Source organism: Malus sylvestris, chromosome 10 (assembly GCF_916048215.2).
Source record: "Malus sylvestris chromosome 10, drMalSylv7.2, whole genome shotgun sequence".
In the NCBI taxonomy this organism is placed as follows: domain Eukaryota; kingdom Viridiplantae; phylum Streptophyta; class Magnoliopsida; order Rosales; family Rosaceae; genus Malus; species Malus sylvestris.
This window is the reverse complement of record NC_062269.1, coordinates 19,690,266-19,712,440: the sequence shown is the minus strand read 5'-3', so window position 1 is coordinate 19,712,440 and position 22,175 is coordinate 19,690,266. Positions and strand designations below refer to the sequence as shown.

Below are 22,175 nucleotides of genomic sequence, written 5' to 3'. Positions count from 1 at the left end.
GAATTTGACGCTAGAATATAAGGGAGTTTCACCTAATCGTTATAAACTTATATTCATAAGTAGTGAAGGTTGCTAGTCACAATCACGTTAAGTAAACTCTTGGCGTAAGTTTCATGCAAATCATAGTAACGAGTGCCTCGTCAATGCTTATGTTTTTCATAGAACTTAATGATTCTTGCTTGTATCTCTATTATGCAATACATGTAGGGAACTTGTAAGGAATGTTTTGGGTTGTTGTATGCAATCATCCAACCTAATAACTTGTGGAAAAAACTGAGGGTTAATTAGTGCAATTCACGGTTAATTTGGGGCGTTGAGTATTCATAGCTTATCGAAAAGCAACTGGAAATCGTTTTGTATGCAAGTGTGACATATGTGGAGAAGAACCTCCTAGCTAATCTTCCATCCATAAGTTTCATTCAAATTCACTTACAATCTGTTTTGTTTTACAAAGTTTGTTTTGTTTTCAAATTCATTAAAACCAAAATCCCCCTTTTACTTTATTGTTTCAAAGTGTTTAATTTCTGTTTTGGTTGTGTGTTAGAGTGTTTTGATTCACCCAAATTTGTCTAAGAATTTGTTTACTTTGTTCTTGTCTTAATTTAATTATTTTCGTCGAAAATCAACCCCATCTTATTTCTTTGAGTCATATTAATTAGAACTTGTCTTAGATTATGTTTTTTTAAGTGTTTTAGTTCATTAGAAAACCAAAATTTGTCCAAGTTTGTGTGAGAGTCCCAAAATTGCCCAGATTGTGTTTTTAAGGTAGTTTTGAGTGTTTAGGGGCTGTTTTGAGTCTTTTGGTTTGTTTTAGTGTTTTAAAGTATAGTTTTGCATTCTTTGAGTCTAGTTAGTGTTTTAAACTTTGTTTTTACGTTTTCAAGTCAGTTTCCAAGTGATTTAGCAATCCCTCCTAATCCCCGGCCTAGAACGATCCCTACTTACATACTTTACTACAATTGATAAAAAGAGGGTTTAATTTGTGTGCTTATATATTTCGCATCACACGAAAATAACGGGTTTCGGGTCAACACGATAACTTATCGGGTCATTATCAAGTGACCCGTTAAGAACCCGTTATTAACGGGTATACACGCGGGTAACACGTGAGTAACCCGTTTCGAAAAAATTTATTTTGATAATTTTAAAGTTTAATTACTAAAAGATTTATTATAAAATACAATAGCCATAGTAATTGACACATCCCGACCGAGATCAAGGCATGCTGGCCGTCACGTGAGGGTGACGTAGCCATGTGCACAATGCGGAAGCGATAAGGATAAGAAACATACAAATAAATAGAAACTGAAAGCTACTAATGTGCACTAATAAGCAGAAAGTGCTAGGAGTAAGATACAAGAGTAAATATTCCTAATCAGAGCATAGAAAGTCTAGGTTCAGTCCCGTATGACAAGTACTAGTCATACAGTACCAGAAGATATCCTACGAATAATTTATTCTGTCAGAACCGCCGAGATCCTCAATGCCACCAACAGCAAGTCTGCCTAAAACCTGGAGGGGCGCAAAACAGAAAATGTGAGTGGGCAAAAACAAAGTTTTTCAAAACCATTTCATGATCAAAATACTTTAACCCCTCGCCGTAAAACATTTATAATTTTCCCAGAAATAGAATATAAATATATACATCTAAATATATATTCAAATCATGCTTTATATATTCATAATCATAAGTATGCCATGCCAACACATAAAATAGAATAAGTAACTCAGGTGAAAATAAATTCATGGAAAATAACACATTAGTCGAAACCTCTGTAGAAGTCTGTACGGCTGAATTCATAACTCATTAGTCAATCTAGTCGGAGTCACTCCAAATGACCTATACGGCACTACACTGCACACAAGTCGGAACCAATGAAAAGGTCTGTACGACAAGACTGGGTGTAATATAATTATGCTCAATAGTATGCTCTCATGATAGCTGTGCGATAAATCGCTAGTCACATACGAGTCAGAACCACCTATAATGGTCTGTACGACAAGACTGTGCACCTAAATTGGATCCAATGTGAGCATATGGTGCGGGATGTGACATTATATTCAGGCATGTGTCTTATCTCTGGCTAATCACTAACACCGGGGTGTAGGTTTATGAGCTCAATATTTCTCAATTAATCACAATCATTCAATACACATTCACAATTCATAAACTAACCTGGAACTTACCTAAGCACCCACAACACCAAATCACATTTATGCATACAATTCTAACTCATGGTTTAAGCATAAATCAATAGGCATGGCATTTTTCAAAGCATAACTCATTTAAATGCATTTTTTGGGAAAATATCAAGCATATACGTATATACTTAAAACCAAAAGCCCACTTACTGGTATGTCGAAGGGTTGTAGCCTCCTAGTCGCCTTTGACTGCGCTCGTCCTCGGGATAAGTCTCCCCTATATGCGAAACAACTATAAAAACATTAATTTAAAGCACATAACCAATACTAGCTAATAACTTCTCATACATTGCTCAAATGGGATGTTTAAATATACTAACGTGATCTCTACAACCTCACGAACATCCCCATATTTTTAGAAAAAATTTCCGACATCCCACGCGCTGGCAAGGGCACGGCAACACGCGCAACCACGCGCAGGGACCCTAATGGAATCCTTTAACCCCGTTAGGAATATTCCGTTAAAAAGTAACAGAAACCATTAATTTTACCTGACAGCATCAAAATATTCCATCAACTCTGACGAAATTTTCTATCTTCTTCTCCGGTTAGCCTCGCCGGTCGCCGTTCATCGGAAACTGGAAAATCACAAAAACCTTCATATCTCGTCCAATTCTCAACCAAATTCCACAAAACTTGAACCAAATTGAAACTTAGGACAAGTAGAACAAAACCTTACCTTTCAAAAATCCTAAAACCGACGGAACTTGCAGGAAAATCCTTCGATGTTCCGGCTAAACCTGCAACTCCCTGTTCCCGAGTTTCTCGACGTCCAAATCACTTCATTTTTCTTCTCTGAGCTTTGTGGAGAAGTCCTTAAGCTCCCTAGAACTTCAAAACTCTAGGAAAACTACACATTTACGTGTGCATGAACAGTACCTCAAATCGGAGGTTATGGTTTCTCGGTTTTTACAAGCTTTCAAGTCCTAAAAATTGTACGAGTGGACTTAGGAGCTTGTAAGGAACAAGAACATCACCTTTTTAACGTCAATCCACGACTAGTTGAAAGAGTTTGAGGTTGACCGTACAGTTTGTACGGAAATGGAAGGAAATCTAAGAGGGAAGAGATTGAGAGAGTCAACGGGAGAGAGAGAAAAAGTATAGGTGCTTGTGTGTGGTCCTAGTTGGTCACAACCAACAAAACTAAGTCCTAAATGTTCCAAAAATTTAGGAAAATCTTTGAATTAGTCCAAATAAAACTTCAACCACATGACCACATAAAACTTCACCCACTGACCGGACGTGTAATGCAGGAGATTGGATGTTTTTTAAATTATCACCTTGGAAAGGTGCGGTTCGGGTCGAAATGGAAGACAAGTTAAATCCTAAGTACATCAGGCTGTCTTTGACTATTGAAGGAATCGGTGAAATACTTTCAAGTTTGAGTACCTTCGGGATTGGATAAGGTGTATAGTGTAGTTCATATTTTGATGCTTCGTTACAAAGTAGCAAATTCGTTGTGTATGATTCTGGTTCAGCCCTTAAAGATTAATCCGGATTTGACTTATAATGAGGAACCCATGATTATTTTGGAATAGAAAGAGGAAGTCCTGAGAAATAAAACAGTGTACTTGGTAAAAGTTTTATGGAGGAATCATTCAGTAGAAGAAACTACTTAGGAGACAAAAGATCGAATGAGAGGGATGTGTTCCAGGTTGTTTTATGGATATCGATGGATTGTAAAGATTGTGTAAATTTCGAGGACGAAATTTTTTAAGGTGGGTAGATTGTGACAGACCGTCCCTGATTTTAAGAGTTTTAAAGTTTTAATAAAGGATTTTACAAAAATACCCTTTGAGGCACGCGCATTATTCGAGGTTAATCGTTGTGTCGTGCCATCTAAGATATTTTTTTGACATATCCTCGTAGTACTCGTCGTTACGGACGCGTGAGCGTAGACGGTGCGTGATTTGGAGTTATATCGAAGAATTTATTAACGTTTGAAATTTGAGCATTTTAGGAATTATAATTTAGTAAAATCTGGAATTTCTTTTATGAAAGTGGACAGCCCAAATTTAATGAAGAAATAAATGGATGGCTGGGATGAGAAGAAAGAAGGTTTGTGTGTGTGTGTGCGCGTAAGAAAAAGAAGAAGAAGAAGAAGAGATTAGGCAAAACTGCCCAACCAGAGGAAGAGAGATCAAGCGCTCTGGGAGAGAAAGGAGAGAGTGCTGGCGAATGGGGAGAAGAGAGAGAGGAGACCAGCCAATCGGAGCAGAGAAAGGAGGAAAGGAGAGAGGGCGAGAAGCGAAGGAGAGAAGGAAGAAAAATAGGTCTTCACCCGCGACCCGTTTTGACCCGCGACACCCACACCCAAATTCCAACGATTTTCACCGAAATTCTCACAAATTGGATCAAGGTACCACTTCCAATCAACACCTAGGCCTTCCCTCTTCATGTTTCACCCAAAAAATCATGAAATTTGATGGTGAATTGGTGAAGAACGCACACATGGGTGCCGTGACTTTCTTGTTCAAATTCTTCAAATCTTGAAATATTTTCTTTCAATTACTAACACCTTTAGTATTCCCTTAGGACCTAGAACAAAGCCCAAGCATTGGTTGGGACGACGGAGTTTATTTGAAGACGAATTGGAACTCACCCAATTCTAGGGTTCCGAACGAATTTTGGTGAAATTGAAGTGTTTCTAGGCCAAATTGTCCCTGGCCTCAGGTATAAAGTTTACTCTACTCATTGAGATCTTAAATTCTGTATTTTTGTTTAGAATTTTTGGAAATAGTTGGATTTTTCGGCGAGCAGGGGCGGCCGACCGCCACCCGCGGCGGCCCGTGCAGCGGCGCATGGCCAATGGCCCGCCAATGTCATTCTTAGCATGTGTTTAAGGTTATAGGTTCAGTTTTGATAATTGATGGACGTAAATTGAGTAATTGAACCTAAGTTCGTTACGATTCGTGGTTAGGCAAAAAGGTGAATCGACGATCCAACCGTCGGATCGTCACCAAACTTTGATACCTTGTAATACGTAATATTTGGGGATTATAGGAACTTACGGATCGGGAATCCGATTTACGGATCTTTTGGAATTGGAGTTGTAAGTTCATAAAATAGAATGTTAACCGTCACTGGTTTTGGAAATTGACGGAGATCCGACCGTTGGATGGTAATGAAATTTTAGGATGTTGTCCTAGAGGTATATTTTGGACCTCTGGAAGTTATGGATTTGAAATCTGAGTTGCAGATCTTCCGGATCGAACTACGTAGTGACGTGTTTTATATAAGTTATATATTTTATCGATATGATTTCTGAGGTTGGATTTGATTATTGTTCTAAGCGCCGATCGTCATGACGCCTTGATGTGTTGTGCTAGGGAGTTGTTGGGCGAACTCCAGGTGAGTGGGCAGTTATTTTCTGTATTTACCTATATACTATTGAGTTTCCCAGAAATTGAATTTAAATGAAAGTATGTTTTTCAAATGCCATGCATGCATATTATGAATTATATGAATTAGTAATTGATTCATATATATGTGAATTGGTGTTGTGGACGCACATGTGAGTATCAGGTGAGTTTTATGTTAATCATGTGAATTGTTGATAATGTGAATTATGTTGAGAGCTCATAACCTGCACCCTTGGTGTTAGTGCTTATAGTATTCACCGCACCGCACGCTCACCTTGGATCCAAGTAGGTGCATGTCGTACAGATCATGAGAGGGTTCCGACATGCTAGTCGTACAGATCACTAGAGGTGGTTCCGACTGGTAGGTGACCTTAGATTATGTGCACAGATGATTGATGAGAGAAGCACTAGAGCGTATTATTACACCATTCTTGTTGTACAGACTACTTCAGGTAGCGCCGTACAGGTCACCGTGGTGACTCCGGTTGGATTGGATATTGAGCTATAGAATTAACCGTACAGGACCAACTGCAGGGTCTCCGGTTGATTCCTTATTTCACCTGTTATATTGATGCATCCATATTATGTTTTTGACATTATGGCATAGCATACTTTCTGGTTTTGATAAAGATTGATGATTTGAGATATTTGAAGGTATATGCTATTATGTTATTTTCTGGGAAAGTATACAGGTTTTACAGCGAGGGGTTAGAAATGTTTTAAATGAAATGTTTTCGAAAAACTTTGTTTTACTGACCCACTCAACTTTGTTTTGCGCCCTTCCAGGTTCTAGATAGCAGAGCTTTGGTGGCCACGAGGAATCCAACGGTGTTCTGATAGAATTCACAAAAGTAGAACTCACCCTCGGGTGTTTCATCTTAGTAATTGTATTTTTAAAGCTTCCGAACTGTGTAAATGGTTACGTCACTCTCACGTGAAAGCCAGCATGCCCTCCTTCGGGACGGGGTGTGTCATACACGACACGACCCATTAAGATATCAGGTATAACACGAAAACGATACGAACACGGAAAATACGACACAAATGCTAGGTCTAAAGAACACCACCAACAACTACTTTCAATTTCCATCGTGGACAAACGATATAGATATCAGTATATCCACTAATATTTTTACGAACTTGTATATCAATATATCCACTTAAATCTATCTATTCTATTAAGAGAACCATCCTTGTCAACTTTTTGCCATTTTTTTTCAATTTTGCCCTCACTTTTTATACACAATGTTGACATGAGGAGGGCAAAATAGTAATTTTGTATCTTTTGAGAAAATAACAATCATATCCTCATTTTTTTCCTATTTTACCATCACATTTGATACATAATATTTACATAAAAAGGGCAAATTGGTAATTATGTAATATTAAGAACTAATCACACTCTTAAAAAAAAAACAAAAAAGAAAATGAAATTGTTCACACACAAGTGTGTGCTTATCTTCTAGTAGATATTTTAAACAAACCTATGCTATTTGGATAATTGGATGCATGTACAAAACAAATCTCCCTTTGGTTTCCTTTCCTTCCCCAGTAAAAACCTAAATAAAGGAAATGGATCATTGTCGAATTTTTTCCACCTAATCCTTTTTATCAAACAATTCAGATTTTTGAAATTTGATCAAATGATTAAAGTTATTATAACTTTTAGAGTGCATCTGTTTTTATAGTCGTTAAATCAAATTTCAAAAATCTAAAATTTTTAATAAGAATGATTAGGTGGAAGAGATTTCCCTGATCCCTTTCCCAAATAAAAACCCACCTCCCAATTCCCATGTCCCCATTCAACATTTGCAGCCTTTCCAATTTTTTTATTGGATAAAAAAGAATTAAAAAAAAAAAACAAATAACGTATTTAAAACGAACATCCGACACAGCCTGTCGAAAACCAATCCCCCTACGCCTCCTCCTCCCCTCTCCTCTCTCTCTCTCCATCCATTTATAACTTTTCTCAACTTATTGCAGAGGCAAAAGAGCAACAGCCCCAGGAACAAAAGATCAAAATTCAAAAAAAAATTTCTGGGTTTTTTGTTTTTTCTTACTTTTAACACCGCCAACAACAATGAGCTACTACAACCAGCAGCAGCCCCCTGTTGGTGTTCCTCCACCTCAGGGTAAGTAGATTTCCATGTTTGGGATTTTTCTTAATGTTATTTAGATCTGTATAAAGAGTCAAAGTAGTTTGATGAAGTTTTGAATTTTGTGACTTGGTTTTGGTTCTGATTTGTGTTTTTGCCACTTTTGTTTGTGTAAATTGGAATTGGAATAGGTTATCCACCGGAAGGATATCCTAAAGACGCTTATCCACCACCGGGATATCCACCGCAGGGATACCCTCCACCTCAGGGGTACCCCCAAGGGTACCCTCCTCCCTACGCCCCTCAGTATGCCCAGCCTCCCCCCCAACAACAACAAAGCAGCAGCAGTGGCTGTATGGAGGGCTGGTATGTAATTTCCTTCTTATTCTTCTTCTTCTTCTACTTGTTTACTTTCTGTATTTCGTTTTGTAAAATCTGTGAAACTGAGTTGAGTCTTGACTCAGATCTGGGTTCGTCTTGTTGAGTTTGGCACTGAGTCAACTCGGTCCCTGGTGGTTGTCTTAGTCAATCCTGTTTTACACCTTTTTTCTTGAAAGATGGGTTCACATGAATAGTCCTAGTCTTGGCCGGGGGGCGATGACTTTTGTTCCCAAATTACCCTTTTTCATGAAGAGGTACTTACCCAACGGAAGAAGATATTTACTTAAATAATTACGATTAAATCACATCACTATTTTATATTAATTTTTTATAAAGAAAATAGGACAAAAAGCATACAACACGAATGCACTGTGACATTGTAAACTAATAATATAATGGTGTTTGAAAAGATTAAAACACATAAGATTCCATTCTTTGCTTAGAAGAATGCATTCCATTAATTAGTCATTTTTATCTATTTATTATATCATTCTCGAAATTGAAACTCGTTCTATGTTATGTCATCAAAGTCAAGGGCAACCCAGTCATTTAAGTGGTGTTTGATGTTTTTGAGGTTGTACATACGACAATAATCTTCTGTAGTACACCTATAGAATGTTGTCGTTTCTAGACAGGGAAAGTACCTCACTGTTCGTTTTTTTTTAAGCTGCACTGCATTTCCCAATGTGTAATACTTTTCCCAACTTGTTATCCGATTTTATGAATGTTGCAGTTTGGCTGCTCTGTGCTGTTGCTGTCTGCTCGATGCCTGCTTTTGATTGGAGTTCTCGATCAAAAATATGAAGTGAAAAGTGAAGTCCATTTGATTGGATTGTGAATAAAATTTGATTCCCTGATTTGGGTTGTCAAATTTTTCTCTGTTATATTGGCTATTTTTCGTGTTTTTTCCTTTTCGATTGTGAACAAAATTCGATTCCCAGTTTTTTTATATATAATATGAACTTCTGCTTGAATGTTACATTGGTTTATATCTTCTATGCGCTTAGCTTATTTCATTTGAGTTCTCAATTCGAGTTGTGCTAGCTTTGTGCATGTGTGGCTGATGCTAGCATAATTCTTATCAAGGTGGACAAAAAATTTGGAAGTTGTTTACAGGAGTACAACATTGGACAACTATGATTTTTTGGAAGCTTATAGGTTTTTTACTTTGTTCGGTTTTATTGAGGTGGTGGGTTGGATTTTGTTTTTTGGGATAAAAACAGCTGGAGGAATGTTTCTAGTGATGCTTTGGAAAATGGGAATAGGATTCTATCTGAATCTTTTTTGTGAGAATCCTAGGATCAGTTTATTATATCCGTTCATCAGTCATTCTGCTGTCAGAAATTATTTTGAATTTTTTATTTAAAATTAAACACAAACAGTATATAATCAAAGCTGGTTACATGATGTATGATGAACGGTATATCCGTCCATCAATCATCTTGCATAGACCCGGCAATTTCTGACACGACACGAAAATAACGAGTTTCGGGTCAACACGATAACTAATCGGGTCATTATTGGGTGACTCGTTAATAACGGGTTCTTAACGGGTATGCACGTGGGTAACCTGTTTCGATCTGTTAAGAAAAAAAATTATTTTGATAATTTTAAAGTTTAATTACTAAAAGATTTATTATAAAATACAATAGCCATATTAATATATACAATATATTCTATATTAAATGTATAGTTTTGTATTATTATTCTATACAAGTTTAAAAAAAAAAAGTTTTAGTCATTATTTATTTTTATTATGAGAGTTCCTTATTATCATTAGTAGATAAATTTTACTTAACATGTTGTTGTCCAAAATTAAAATAAACTAGTATAGTATTTGTATAGGCAATAACTAAGAACAAATACATACAAATATGAATAACGTGAAAGAATGAAAAATGTGAAAGAATATATAAAAACTCGTGATTCATCATTATTCCTCCACGAGTAGATAATGGTTACACTTACGTTATCGTTTAGATTTTTAAAATCCTCCAAACCCTCATGAATAATGTTTTTTATTTGAGGGAAAAATTAATATAATTAATAATAATTATTGTAGAAGTGTAAAAAATGTAAAAAAAAAAAAAAATACAATCACTTATAGTGACAAGCTTTGCAACTTTCATGAAGATGTCAGCTTCAAAATCCAACACTATCCATAAACCTTAAATTTATATTTAATCATCGATTGTCATTTACGCTTTATTCTTCTTACTGAATTTCATTTTTAAAATTTTTTTTTTTGAAAACATGATCATCTAGCGGATGTAAGAAGATGAACGGTTCAAATCTTTGATATCATGTTTCGATATTTACGGTTAATTGAAATATGAGTCGATGTCATATAGTTTGTAAAAACTTTATAAACATCAAGCAATATTTTCACTAACCGTAAAACTTTGAATATAATATCAACGATCCAAACCGTTCATCGTCCTGCATCCTCTAATAGATCATGTTTTAAAAAAACAAAATTTGATGAGAATAATGAAGTGTAAATGTAAACAACAATCAATGGTTAAATTTTAATCTATGATTTATATGATTATAATGGCGAATTTCGAAGTTAATCTCTTCATAAAAGTTGTAAAGCTTGCCATTACAAGCGTTTAAATATTTTTTCTATATTTTTCACACTTCGACATTAATTAAAAAACTATTAAAGACTTTACTTAAATAATAGCCGTAAGATAAATGAGAGTAAATATGTACCGTTGGATTCTATTTCACTTATATTATTAGAACTTTTTTGGACGGAAAAACCCCTTCTCTATGCCAATATTTTCTAATTTTACCATTTGATCAATTTAGGTAAGCGAAAATATACTTAAAAGAAAAATGCGTTTTTATGTTTTGGATGTGACAATATGGTATGTATACACTTATTTAGTATTATGTTTTTCATTTGATTATTTATTGGTTTAAAATATATTTTCCTTAACGGGTAACGGGTCGAGTCATATTATCTATTAATATTATCGGGTCGGATCATTTTACCCGTTTATTTTAACGTTGTTATACAACACGACCCGTTAAGATGTCGGGTATGACACGAACACGGAAAACACGATACGAATGCCAAGTCTAATCCTGCAGCCAAAAATCATTTTGAATTTTTTATTTAAAATTGAACACAAACAGTATCTAACGAAAAATGGTTGCATGATGTATGATGAACGGTTAAGATGGATTGATCCCTGGAATCCTCACAACGAGGATCCGGAAAGGATTCTCATCATGAAAAATGCTTACTTTGAGGTGGCTGTTATGCAATCTTACATCAAAGCAAGGAAATGTGAAGATTTAAATAAAAAAGAGCGAGCAAGGTTGGAATAAAGTACAACCTATATAACATGGGACAAGGCTTTATATTCAGTGTTATTTAGATAATGAATTAGAAACATCCGGAATATGATACCGTATTTGCTCACCGTTCAAAGTATCCATTATGAGTCTAATGGGCAAGTCGTTTGTAACTCAGTTGATTAAGAGCATTCACTCTTGCGCGCCTAAAGTCTTGAGTTTATTCCCCTTCCCCATTATCGCTTACAAAGTTGTCCTTATTCAAATTGAGGCCTAAGATGAAAATGAAGACCTTTCGAATTTTGACCTGAATATGATTTTTTTTTTCTTTTCTTTTTCACGACAATATGAATTTGAGATGCATCAGATTTGGTTTATGAGAAAATAAGAGATTTTTTTTTTCCTTCTTTTGAATCAAGAATACAATGAATGATGAAAATTTTAAGATATGTAATAAGAGTATGAAGAAAATATGAGGGATTTTTAAGACATAATAAGAGTCTGAATAGGTGCTCTTATAAGTGCTGATATGGCCTTCATGGAATCACTCTCCACCACGACCTGTTGAAAACCTTGCTCTCGGCCAATTGCAGTCCGTACCTCACAACAAATAACTCCAGGAGCGGCACATAAGTGATGCATGGGTATTGATGCTCCCCTGCCGCCAAGAAACCACCCTTCAGTCTCGTATCACTACTCCAACACCACCCAGCTTGGTATTGACATTCAACGCCCCATCCGTATAAATCAAAGAAATCTTTAACAGTTAGCCATATGTCAATAATTATTTTTTTTGTTTTAGACCTAGTCAATAGGCTTATATTTATAAAAAAAAATTTAACAAACAATATGTTCTATACTACAAGGGAGAAGGATGACTTAGCCTCACAATAGGCTAGCAATAATGTGGTTCAAATTCGCCTTTGGCAATAATTGAACCTAAGACCTGTCTCTTACAAGTAAAGAAGAATAACACTAAATCATAGTACTAAGTAACAACTTATATTTATTATTAGTACTAAACCGTAGTACTAAGTGACAACTTATATTTATTATTAAGTAGAAAAATTACATTTACCCCTTATTAAGCAGGATGAATAAAAACGCAAACTGTACGTCCTTGAAGCTCATACGTTTTATGGATTCAGACTATTAGTTGCAATTTTCAGTTTTTTTTTATTAAATTTGATATTGTTATAGGCTTGATTTACTGAACAATTATAAGGGACGGAGAGTGTGACAACCCGTCCCTAATTTTATGTTTTTATTAATTTTAAAAGCATGAATTTACGAAAATGTCCTAGAGGCAAGGACTTTGACTCCCGTTGACCATTGGTTTAAGAGATGTAGGACTTATTGTTTTAGCATATCCTCATAGTACTCGTTGGTACGAACGCATAGGCGAAAGCTGTTTGCTAGTCCAGGTTATAATGGTATAGTTATGGACATTTGAAAATGGTTATTTAAAGCTTAGTTATAAATTATTTGAATTCCCACCTTGTGGGAAAGTGGCCCAATCAGACATAGGTTAGTAAAGGACCAATTAAATAAAGGAGTGAGTGACCAATCAAAAGGAGAGGAGGAGGGTAGCAGCCAATCAGAGAAAGGGAGAGAAGTTCCCAGCTTCTCTTTCCCATGCACAACCCAAAACCACCTTCGCGACCTTGCATTTTCTAAGGCCGATTCCGGCCAACTCCGATGGAGTTTTTTGACGCCACCACCATCTTGAAGCTCTCATTCCCCTCTACAAAACCCAACCAAGAACCACCTTTATAAACCACCACATGTGGCGGGGCAAAGCCACGAAATCCGACGCGTCAAAATTGTGTCCGGCCACTCTTTTCAATTTTTCGGTGAATCGGCAAAGCAATGGTCAATGCCACCACTTGGGCTTTGTAGCCAATCAGGAGAAAATCCCAACCAACCTTAACCCCATTGGACCACTGTAGACGACGAATAGACGCCGAAAAGCTTTAGGCACCTGCCCGCTTTGTGGGACAAATTGACCATCTTCCGTCCACTTTTGAACTTTGTGGCAGGTATGAAAGTTGTTCCTCTCTTTGAGATCTTCATTTCTGTTAAATTTGAGAATTTTTAGAAATAGTGGAATTTTCCGACGAACCGTGGTGGCCGGCCACCACCCGCGGAGGCCCGTGTGGCGGCACGTGGGTCGAGACTCCACCTAACCTTCCTATGCTAAATTTTAAGCCCCAATTCCATATTTGACATCCATTTAGGGAAATTATGATGTTTAATGTAGTTTCATAGTTGATCACCTAGTTGGCCATCAAGAGATCCTTGTATGAATTAACGATCTGACCGTTGGATCGTCACCAAATTTTAATACATTATAGTATGTAATATTTGAGGATATTAGAAACTTATGGATTGGAAACCTGAAGTACGGATCTTCCCAAAGTAGATTTGTAAGTTCGTAAAATAAAACATTGACCACCACTTGAATTGGTAATTGGTGGAGATCCAACCGTTGAATCGTAATGAAACTTTAGTATTATGTTCTAGAAGTATAATATGGATCTATGGAAGTAACGGATCGGAAATCCGTGATGAAGATCTTCCGGATCGAATCGTAGGGGTGTGTTTTATGTAAATTATGTATTCTATCGATAAGAATTCTGAGATGTGATTTGATAATTGTTCTAGGATCCGATCATTCGTGACATCTCGATATTCGTGCTTGGGAGTTGTAGCACGGACCTAAGGTGAGTGGGTCTTTTCCTTTCTATCGTGTGTGTGTGTGTGTGTGTGTGTGTGTATATATATATATATGATTGATAATTCCACGAACGTTTATAAAGTGATTATTGCTTACGATTACTGTGAATGCTTTGAAGTAATTATTGTGAACTACGAATGGCTTGATCCCTATTTAGGGTACGTAGGTAGTTTAATGAGACGTTAGATGCAGCCATACAATAAATGAGACTAAATAATTAAGACAATAGCCTTGTTTGGGGAACTTAGCAATATGAAGGAGATTGGTGGAAAATGTGAGATTTAACTTTATGATTTGGTGGTTAAATGTTGTTCATAAATCAATGTGTGAAGAACCAAGGAATTGAAGTAAGGAAACGTAAGTAATGATAGTTAATTAAACTAGTGTCTAATTGGGCTTATCACCGATAATTATTCCCAAAAATAAATCGTTCGGGAGTAGGATGTTACAACTTATGCATTTTACGCCATTATATATGTATATAATTGAAAATGTTATGACATGGTTGAGTATTAGATTGCATCATGGTATATCCATATGTATATTACTTGCACATAATTATTGTGAACGCTTTGAAGTGCAAAGGTAAACGCAGGAGACCCAGGTAAGTTCAGGTGAGTTTATGGTATTAGTTGAAATGATGAAGTTATGGCATGACTACATGTATGTTTTAGGCAACTCCGACTTTGTCGTACAGGTTGCAATGATAGGCAACTCCGACACTGTCGTACAGGTTGTCCATGAGTTGTACATGTTATAATAGATGCAGTTAGAGCTCATTATCCTACATCCCGGTGTTAGTGATCCGTCTGTGGCCAAGGCCTAGCCTTCACGTGATCGTTCACCTCCTGCACCACACGCTCACCTTGGATACAAGGTATGTGCCAGCCTGTCGTACAGACCACATTAGGTGGTTCTGACTTGTAGGTGACTTGCGATACTTCGTACAACCTTCACGTGATCGTAGCACTTGAGCGTATTTATTTACACCTAGCCTGTCATACAGACCACTTTAGGTGGTTCCGACTCGTGTACAGGGAAATGTGATGAGCTATGGGTTCAGCCGTACAAGCCACAAGAGGTGGATCCGGCTGACATATTACAGGGATATGTGATGAGATGTGGATAAGTCGTACAGGTCACTATAGGTGACTCCGACTTATGAGCTAGCATTGATTGATGAGATATGGTTGCAGTCGTACAGGTCACCATAGGTGACTCCTACTGGCGTGCTAGTATGGGTTATTAAGCACATGATTATTTATACTGCTAATGAGATGTTGTGTAGTGGTATGCCTTTAGATTTATTGTTAGTATACTTTTGATTTCATACTTATACGTAGTATGATTTTCTGGAAACTATACAGGTTTTACGGCGAAAGGTTACTACATTTGATAGTTGAAATGATTTTGAAAACCTTTGTGTTGCTCACTCACACTTTCTATTTTTGCACCCCTCCAGGTTCTAGTAGCAAAGTTTCGTATCGACGAGGACTTGTGACACTCCCCAATTCAGGTGGCTCCTTATGATGGTATAATTATTATCTTACCTCACTGTACTTTTCATATGCTCTGTATCACGTGTAAAATAGGTTCATGCCCGTTCACTAGCGCACTCTGGTAGTTAGGCACTCTTAGGTTCAAATTTATTCACATTTTCATCACTATCACACTTTATGGCTTCGTTACCTTCAAGGTGTCGACCAACACAGCTCGATTCAGAGTCCTAGTGGACATTCCGGGTCGGGGTGTGTCAGAAAAGGGGTGGCTAGCGGCACAGAGAGAGAAGAGAGAGATGTATAACTCAAAAGTGTCATTACTCCCTGAAACTCAAAATTCACTTCACTTTGCCCCTTGAAACTTGAAATTTATCTCTATGAAACTCAAAATTCACTCCATAATAGATCAAAAATGATTCCTTGTGCTATTTTGATCCCAATTTACCCCTTTATCTTATTTTCTTATGTGGGGTTTTTAATTATTTTTTCATCTCTCCTTTTAAGCTTAAAATTGATTTATTGTTAAATGTTGACACATAATGGAGATTTATAATTAAATTTATTACACATGTGTTATACTCTTATTAGATGTGGGGTACCACTATTTGTTATAGAATGTGACCTATAAGTTTCAAAGAGAAGAGAGAGTCCACAAGTCAAAGTGGAACGAATTTTGAGTTTTAGGAAATAAGGTAGTGACTTTTAAGTTATATGGAACATATTGAAATCAAAATAAAAGGCGTAACTAAAAATGAGTCTTAACTTTCCTGGTGAATAATAAACTTTTGAGAAATTTAATTTGATTTCATCTTTAATAGCCCGTTTGTCTCTTAGTGTAAAAATATCGATGTACTAAAAAAATAGCCCATTTGAAAATGCTTCTTTAAAAAGTATTTCTGTTCAAAAGTGCTTCTATTTGAAGTACACTAAAATTTTAAAAAAAATAAAAATAAAAATCAAGTGCTTTTCAGAACAGCAATTGAAGTGTTTCATGAAGGAAGCTCATAGCAGAAACACTTCAAATATTTATATCAACCCAAAAACACTTTAACCTTCTACCTTTTTCGATCAAATACTTTTAAAAGCATTTTTGGTGATTTATATCATCTCCAGCCATAAAGCTAAATGTAGAGTGGGCTATTCGGGCTAAGAACAACTCCACCCGTATCCAGGGCCAGCCCAATGAGGGCTAGGTGACCATCCGGGATAAAAAACAATTCAAGGCACTAAAGTTATTAAGGTAGTATATTCATATATGTTTTTATAAGAATATAAATTTTTAAAATTGGTCACATGACAAAAAAATTTAACTAGAACTAGTGGTGTTTGTTGTTTGACATTAAGGAGGAGGTTTTGCCTTCGAAACACTATGTGTGTCTACTTACTTTCTAATTTGTACAAATTTCTTTTCATAAGAGTATAAATTTATAAAATTTGGCTAAATGATTAGGGGTGGGCACTTGAAACCGAAACACGAACCAAATCGGACCGCACCGAACGGTTTGATTTTACGGTTTTGAAACCGAACCACAGTGTTAGAAACATTTTGGTTTTGATTTTGGCTTTTGAAAACCGCACCCAAACTAAAATCGCACCTCAAATTAGATGTCATGTTTTAATTGGTTATTTGTTAGAGTCCATACATTTAGTATGGACTCAACCACATTAGAATGTCATCCCTTTCCATCCCCATTCGAGAGATATTATCACTCATCAGTCTCTCTCTCTCTCTCTTACCTAGCTCTGCATGGTTAGGAGAAATTAAAACAAAAAAAAATTTTAAAAAAAAGAGTAAAAATTGTGTATATTTACCACTCCTATGGACCATATGAAATGTGATTTTATATGTTCATATAAAAAAATGAAATGATGAGCCATTGGCGTGCATGAATCCCTACAAAATGTTAGCTTTGATTTCTCATATGGTGCAGATTATGGAAGAATTTGCTGCTGTTTTGTTGCGGGTTTGAATCCGCCTTTGATGCAGTTTTGTGCAATTTTAAACAATAATTTTTTTCTCAAAAACCGAATTGAAACAGCATTAAACTGAACCAAACGGTTTGATTTCATTTCCGTTTTGACTTCAAAACCACATTGAACCAAACCGCAAAAACTTGCGGTTTCACTCAAAACCGCACCGCAACAAACCGTGCTCACCCTTACAAATGATAAAGAAGTTAGACTACAAGGAGGTCTTGGGTTCGAAACACTAAATGTGTTTTTTTACTTTCCAACTTTTACAAATTTCTTTTCATATGAGTTTAAACTTATGAAATCTGGCTAAATGATCAAGAGGTTTAATTAGAAGCAATGTTTTTGTTGTTTAAAATTAACGAGAGATCCTGAGTTCGAAATGCTATGTGCATTTTTATTCTTTTCAATTTCTACGAATTTATTTGGATGTTAATTTCTTTTTAATTACTAGCTAGTAGCTATGTGGGCTGCAGCTTCTAAACATTCATTCCAATTTAAGCCTAACCTTCAACAAGGAGTAATGCTTAGACCAAATTTGCAAATCATATGACATGTCACAAATATGTTTAATTTAGTATTCATTCGTTGCTTATACATATCAATTAAAGATTTGAAAACATAATTATTTTTTTAGCCTAATATTGACAAGGTTAGTAAATAAGAAAAAACACGTGACGATTTATATAAAAACATTTTAAAAGTTTAGATAAAAGGAAAACAAAACTCATCACCTATCTACTTGTAAGCCCGTGATTTTTGGTTCCCATCTCTTGATATAAAATAAATTATTTTTTCCGTGTTTCTAAATTATTAAGTTTGAAATGTTTTTTAATATGATTTTATCAAAGTCTTACGTGTGAAAATAAATAATTTTCTTCTATGAAGTTAGGGCACATTTTTTGGTGTCGCCCCATGCCTCAAAAATCTCAGGACCGGCTCTGCCCCTACCAAATTGCCCAAGCAATTACTGCACAGTCTATTGAGCAAAGGTAATTCTATCTTAGTGAACAATAACTACTCAAATGCATCTCCACCCCTAAAATGAATTGTTCAAGCAATTCGTATTAAAATATTATTTTTATGAATAATAAAATATAATTTAATGTTTAATTTCGGATATGATTTGTAACCAATCTCGTCTGTCACGTGTCATTATCCGAAAATACAATTTATCCGAATACATTTTCAACCAATCTCATAGGCCCAAGTGTCATGATCTTGTATTTTTTTTAATTTCTAAGTTTATTTGCTGAATTTTTTTTATATCTTTTAATTTATCAAACTTCATTAATATAGACTGTTGGAGTGTGCCACATCACCCACAGTAACTTTGAATTTTATTTTCTGATTTTTCTTTTATTTTTTTTATTTTTAAAGTTGGAAATACTTGGACCGTTGATTATAAATCTTACGGCCCAGGTTTGGACACATGTCCTAGTCGTTGGGATGGATTTGAGTGCGATTACAAGTGGGCCCCGCAGTCTGCTTTTGGTTGGTTCACTCTCCATCTTTTGCGCGTGAAAGTCATGCGCCTGACAGAAAAAAAAAAATTAAAAACGTGGCTGACCTCAGCCTGATGTAAGATCACTTCAGTCAGTGGGCTGGGCAATTCTAGCCCATTGTGGTTTGTCGGGCTCCTCTAGAGCCCAGTTGATTGGGTAGGGCTGTAGTGATTTTGGGGAGGATAGGGGATTAGGTTGCCTAAGCTACTATTTTCTTGGAGTGAGGTTGCTCTAAACACAACCATGTAAATTTGTTTTTTCAAGGTCTCCAATGATTTCATGTTCCCACAAAAGAAAATAAAAACAACAATCATTGGGCCTCCACACTACAGATAAAAATTTGTTTAACAAAATAAATATATGGTGTAGACAGTAGAACCAATATTAGGTGCACTGTGGCTCGAATAAAGTTTCTCTAAACTCTTAGACTATCTCCAACCCTGACCTAAAAGTTAAAATTTACCATTCCCCCCCCCCAAATCCACTCCAACTCATGACTTAAAATAAACCAAAAACCTAAAACCCAAATGGATGTCAAATTCCGGCCCAATTTTAGGCCACAAAGCAAAATGGGCTCCACCAACTGAGAGTGAAACCAGGACTGTGTTGCCCACTTCCCAACCTTCACCCGCCAACGCACCACACGCGCTTGGCAGATTGTTGAAAGCAGACAGCCCCATGTGGGGGTGTTCCCTGCTGTCAGAAAGCAAAAGCAACCCAACGGCTACTTTTGGTGATCCAACGGTTGTGTTTAAATGGGATGTTGGTTAATCCAACGGTCCAGGTTCAAATTATTATTTTTTTTGTTTTATATTTATATATTTATTGAATCCAACGGTTTAAATTGAATATAATCAAATCTAACGGTAAAAAAAAAGATCTAACGGTCCAAATTTAAATCCAATGGCTAAAATAATTTTAAAAAATTATTTAACTTAAAATTCAACCAAAAACTCTATAAATACCTATGTATTTGTTCAAACATCCACACAAAACTCACTTTTCTCGTACAATTCTTCCAATTTTTCTTTCTACCATTTCATCTCATTTCCAAAATTTTCAAGATGGCAAAAGAGCATGTTAGAGGTCGTAATTGGACATTTGACGAAGATATTGCTTTATGTTTGGCATGGATTTCTGTTAGTGAAGATGGTGTCGTCGGCACCAATCAAAATAGAAAGGATTTGTGGGGTAAAATCGTTGATAAGTTCCATGAAAACTCCAACGCCGGTCAAAGGGAAGCTGGTGGTGTTTATGATCGGTGGAAGATTATCAACAAAGCGTGCACTTTGTGGAAGGGAAGCTTGGAGAGAGCCATGGTTGACATGCCTAGTGGAAGGGGCGTCTTAGAAATTGTGAGTTTCTTTGTTGATATTTTTGTTGTCAGGTACATAATAGTATTTTGCAACTAATTGTTTTTATGTAATTGTTGCATAGGGTGACAAAGCAATGGCAATTTACAAGATAAGAACTACACCAAAAAATCAAGCTTTTAAGTTGCATCATGCTTGGAACATCCTCAAGGATTGTCCGAGGTGGGGAATCGATGCGAATCAACAATGTGGAAGATTATTTCATAATGAAGCCCCACCTCTAAATGATGTCAATGAAGGTGTGAATTTTGCCGACAATGAAGGTGTCAACCAAATGAGCCCAACTTCTTCTTTGCCAAGGCCCTCGGGTAGAGATAAGCAAAAGGAAGCAAAGAGAAAAGGGAAGTCCCAAGATCCGATACGTGAACAATTTGCTAGCGAAATGGCAAGAATGAACGAAAACCAGTGTCGTCGGCAAGAAGAATTGGCCCAAATGTTTTTGGCCATGAAGCACAAAGGGGATAGGGAGCAAGAAAGGTACGAAACTAATTTGATAATGGCGGACCTCGACAAATACACTCCAGAGAGGAAGAGATACTTACGTGGTAAGCAAAAAGAAATTTTACGAAGGAATGCCACAAGGAGTATATTTCAAGATGATGATTCATCGCAAGACTATCACCCAAGTCCACCACCAAGTCAAGATGGTGAATATCATTATTAAGTTTATGTAGTCTATGAGTTTTCGATTGTATTAAGTTTATGTAGTTTATTAATTGTCTTTTTTTTTAAGTTTATGTGGTTTATCTTGATTTTCATGTATTGATTTAGTGATTTTTTAAAATTTATCGGAATTTAAATATTTTTAGGTTAAAATGTTCATATAATTAATTTAGGATAGTCTACATAATTGTTTTTTAAAAAAAAAAAGTTAATTTAAAAAAAATAGCCTTAATTCATTTTTTGATAATCTGGGGTTAAAATTTTAGGCCAAAAGGGTTGGAGTAGAAAAGCTGTTTCTGAGCTAAAACCTAAATTTTGTGGGCTAAATATTTTTAGGTTTTAGGTCAGGATTGGAGATGGTGGATGAGTGTTTTTATTCTTCAAAAGAAGAAAGCACTTGTGCGAGGTCATTCACCAATTCATGATGATGTAATTAATTAGAATTGTCACTTACTATTGTAGTCCATCGGTGTTCCTCTTTTCTTATAAGTGAGAGGTATTGAATTTGATTCTCGCTAAAGGTGAATTTAAACCATATTATTGCTAGACCATTATGAGGCTAAGCCTTCTCCCTTCGCTTTGGTGTAAATGATACCATTTGTTCAAAAAAAAAAAAAAAAATTAATACGAGAGACAAACTCAATTAACCAAGGAATGAAGGAAGAGGAGAGATTTTGCACTTATTTCTCAATCTCTTTCAGTTTGCTGCTTGCTCCTTGTTTCACGTTTTCTTTTCAGTTGGTAATAAGCAACATGAAAATCATTTACTTTTCATTCTTTTCTTTGACTTGCCGAAAATCATTTACTTTTCTTTCTTTTCTTCGACTTGCCATCTACAAATCCAAAAAAACAAAATAAAAAAAACAAATAATTACAAGCAAAAATGGAGACAATGATCGAGAGAGAGAGAGAGAGTATGCTTGGGAGGTTTAGGGGTTCTCTTTGCCGTTCGTCGAGCAGAGGTCATGAGAGAGGTTTTTTGACAAGGAGAAAATGCTAACCGAGTATTTGCGATAACCTATTTATATGGGAGGGTAATTTGGTAATTTGGTAATTTAAAGTTTTAGGAACATTTATGTG

At 36.0% G+C, this 22,175-nt stretch overlaps 1 protein-coding gene and 1 long non-coding RNA gene across 3 annotated transcripts; one reads left to right on the top strand and one right to left on the bottom strand.

Moving 5' to 3' along the window:
* Nucleotides 1-1,431: 1,431 nt before the first annotated feature.
* LOC126584878 (uncharacterized) lies at nucleotides 1,432-3,131 on the bottom strand. Of its 2 annotated transcripts, none has more exons than XR_007610155.1 (4): nucleotides 2,882-3,131; nucleotides 2,694-2,780; nucleotides 2,353-2,434; nucleotides 1,432-1,512 (listed from the first exon to the last, which is right to left on the bottom strand). It is a non-coding gene; the product is annotated as an uncharacterized LOC126584878 (long non-coding RNA). The 2 variants fall into 2 exon arrangements; XR_007610156.1 differs by having other exon boundaries at nucleotides 2,353-2,419.
* A 4,334-nt stretch (nucleotides 3,132-7,465) lies between these two features.
* LOC126587917 (cysteine-rich and transmembrane domain-containing protein WIH2-like) lies at nucleotides 7,466-9,020 on the top strand. The gene is made up of 3 exons (XM_050253020.1): nucleotides 7,466-7,696; nucleotides 7,852-8,026; nucleotides 8,775-9,020. Exons 1-3 carry the CDS (start codon nucleotides 7,645-7,647, stop codon nucleotides 8,818-8,820), a joined length of 273 nt encoding a protein of 90 aa, XP_050108977.1. The 5' UTR covers nucleotides 7,466-7,644; the 3' UTR covers nucleotides 8,821-9,020.
* Nucleotides 9,021-22,175: the final 13,155 nt, after the last annotated feature.

What these genes read in the sequence shown, in the direction of transcription:
- LOC126587917 (XM_050253020.1), top strand. Translation starts at nt 7,645, where the DNA reads ATGAGCTACTACAACCAGCAGCAGCCCCCTGTTGGTGTTCCTCCACCT. An exon ending in TGGTGTTCCTCCACCTCAGG is followed by an intron (nt 7,697 to 7,851) that starts GTAAGTAGATTT and finishes GAATTGGAATAG; the next exon opens with GTTATCCACCGGAAGGATAT. An exon ending in AGTGGCTGTATGGAGGGCTG is followed by an intron (nt 8,027 to 8,774) that starts GTATGTAATTTC and finishes TGAATGTTGCAG; the next exon opens with TTTGGCTGCTCTGTGCTGTT.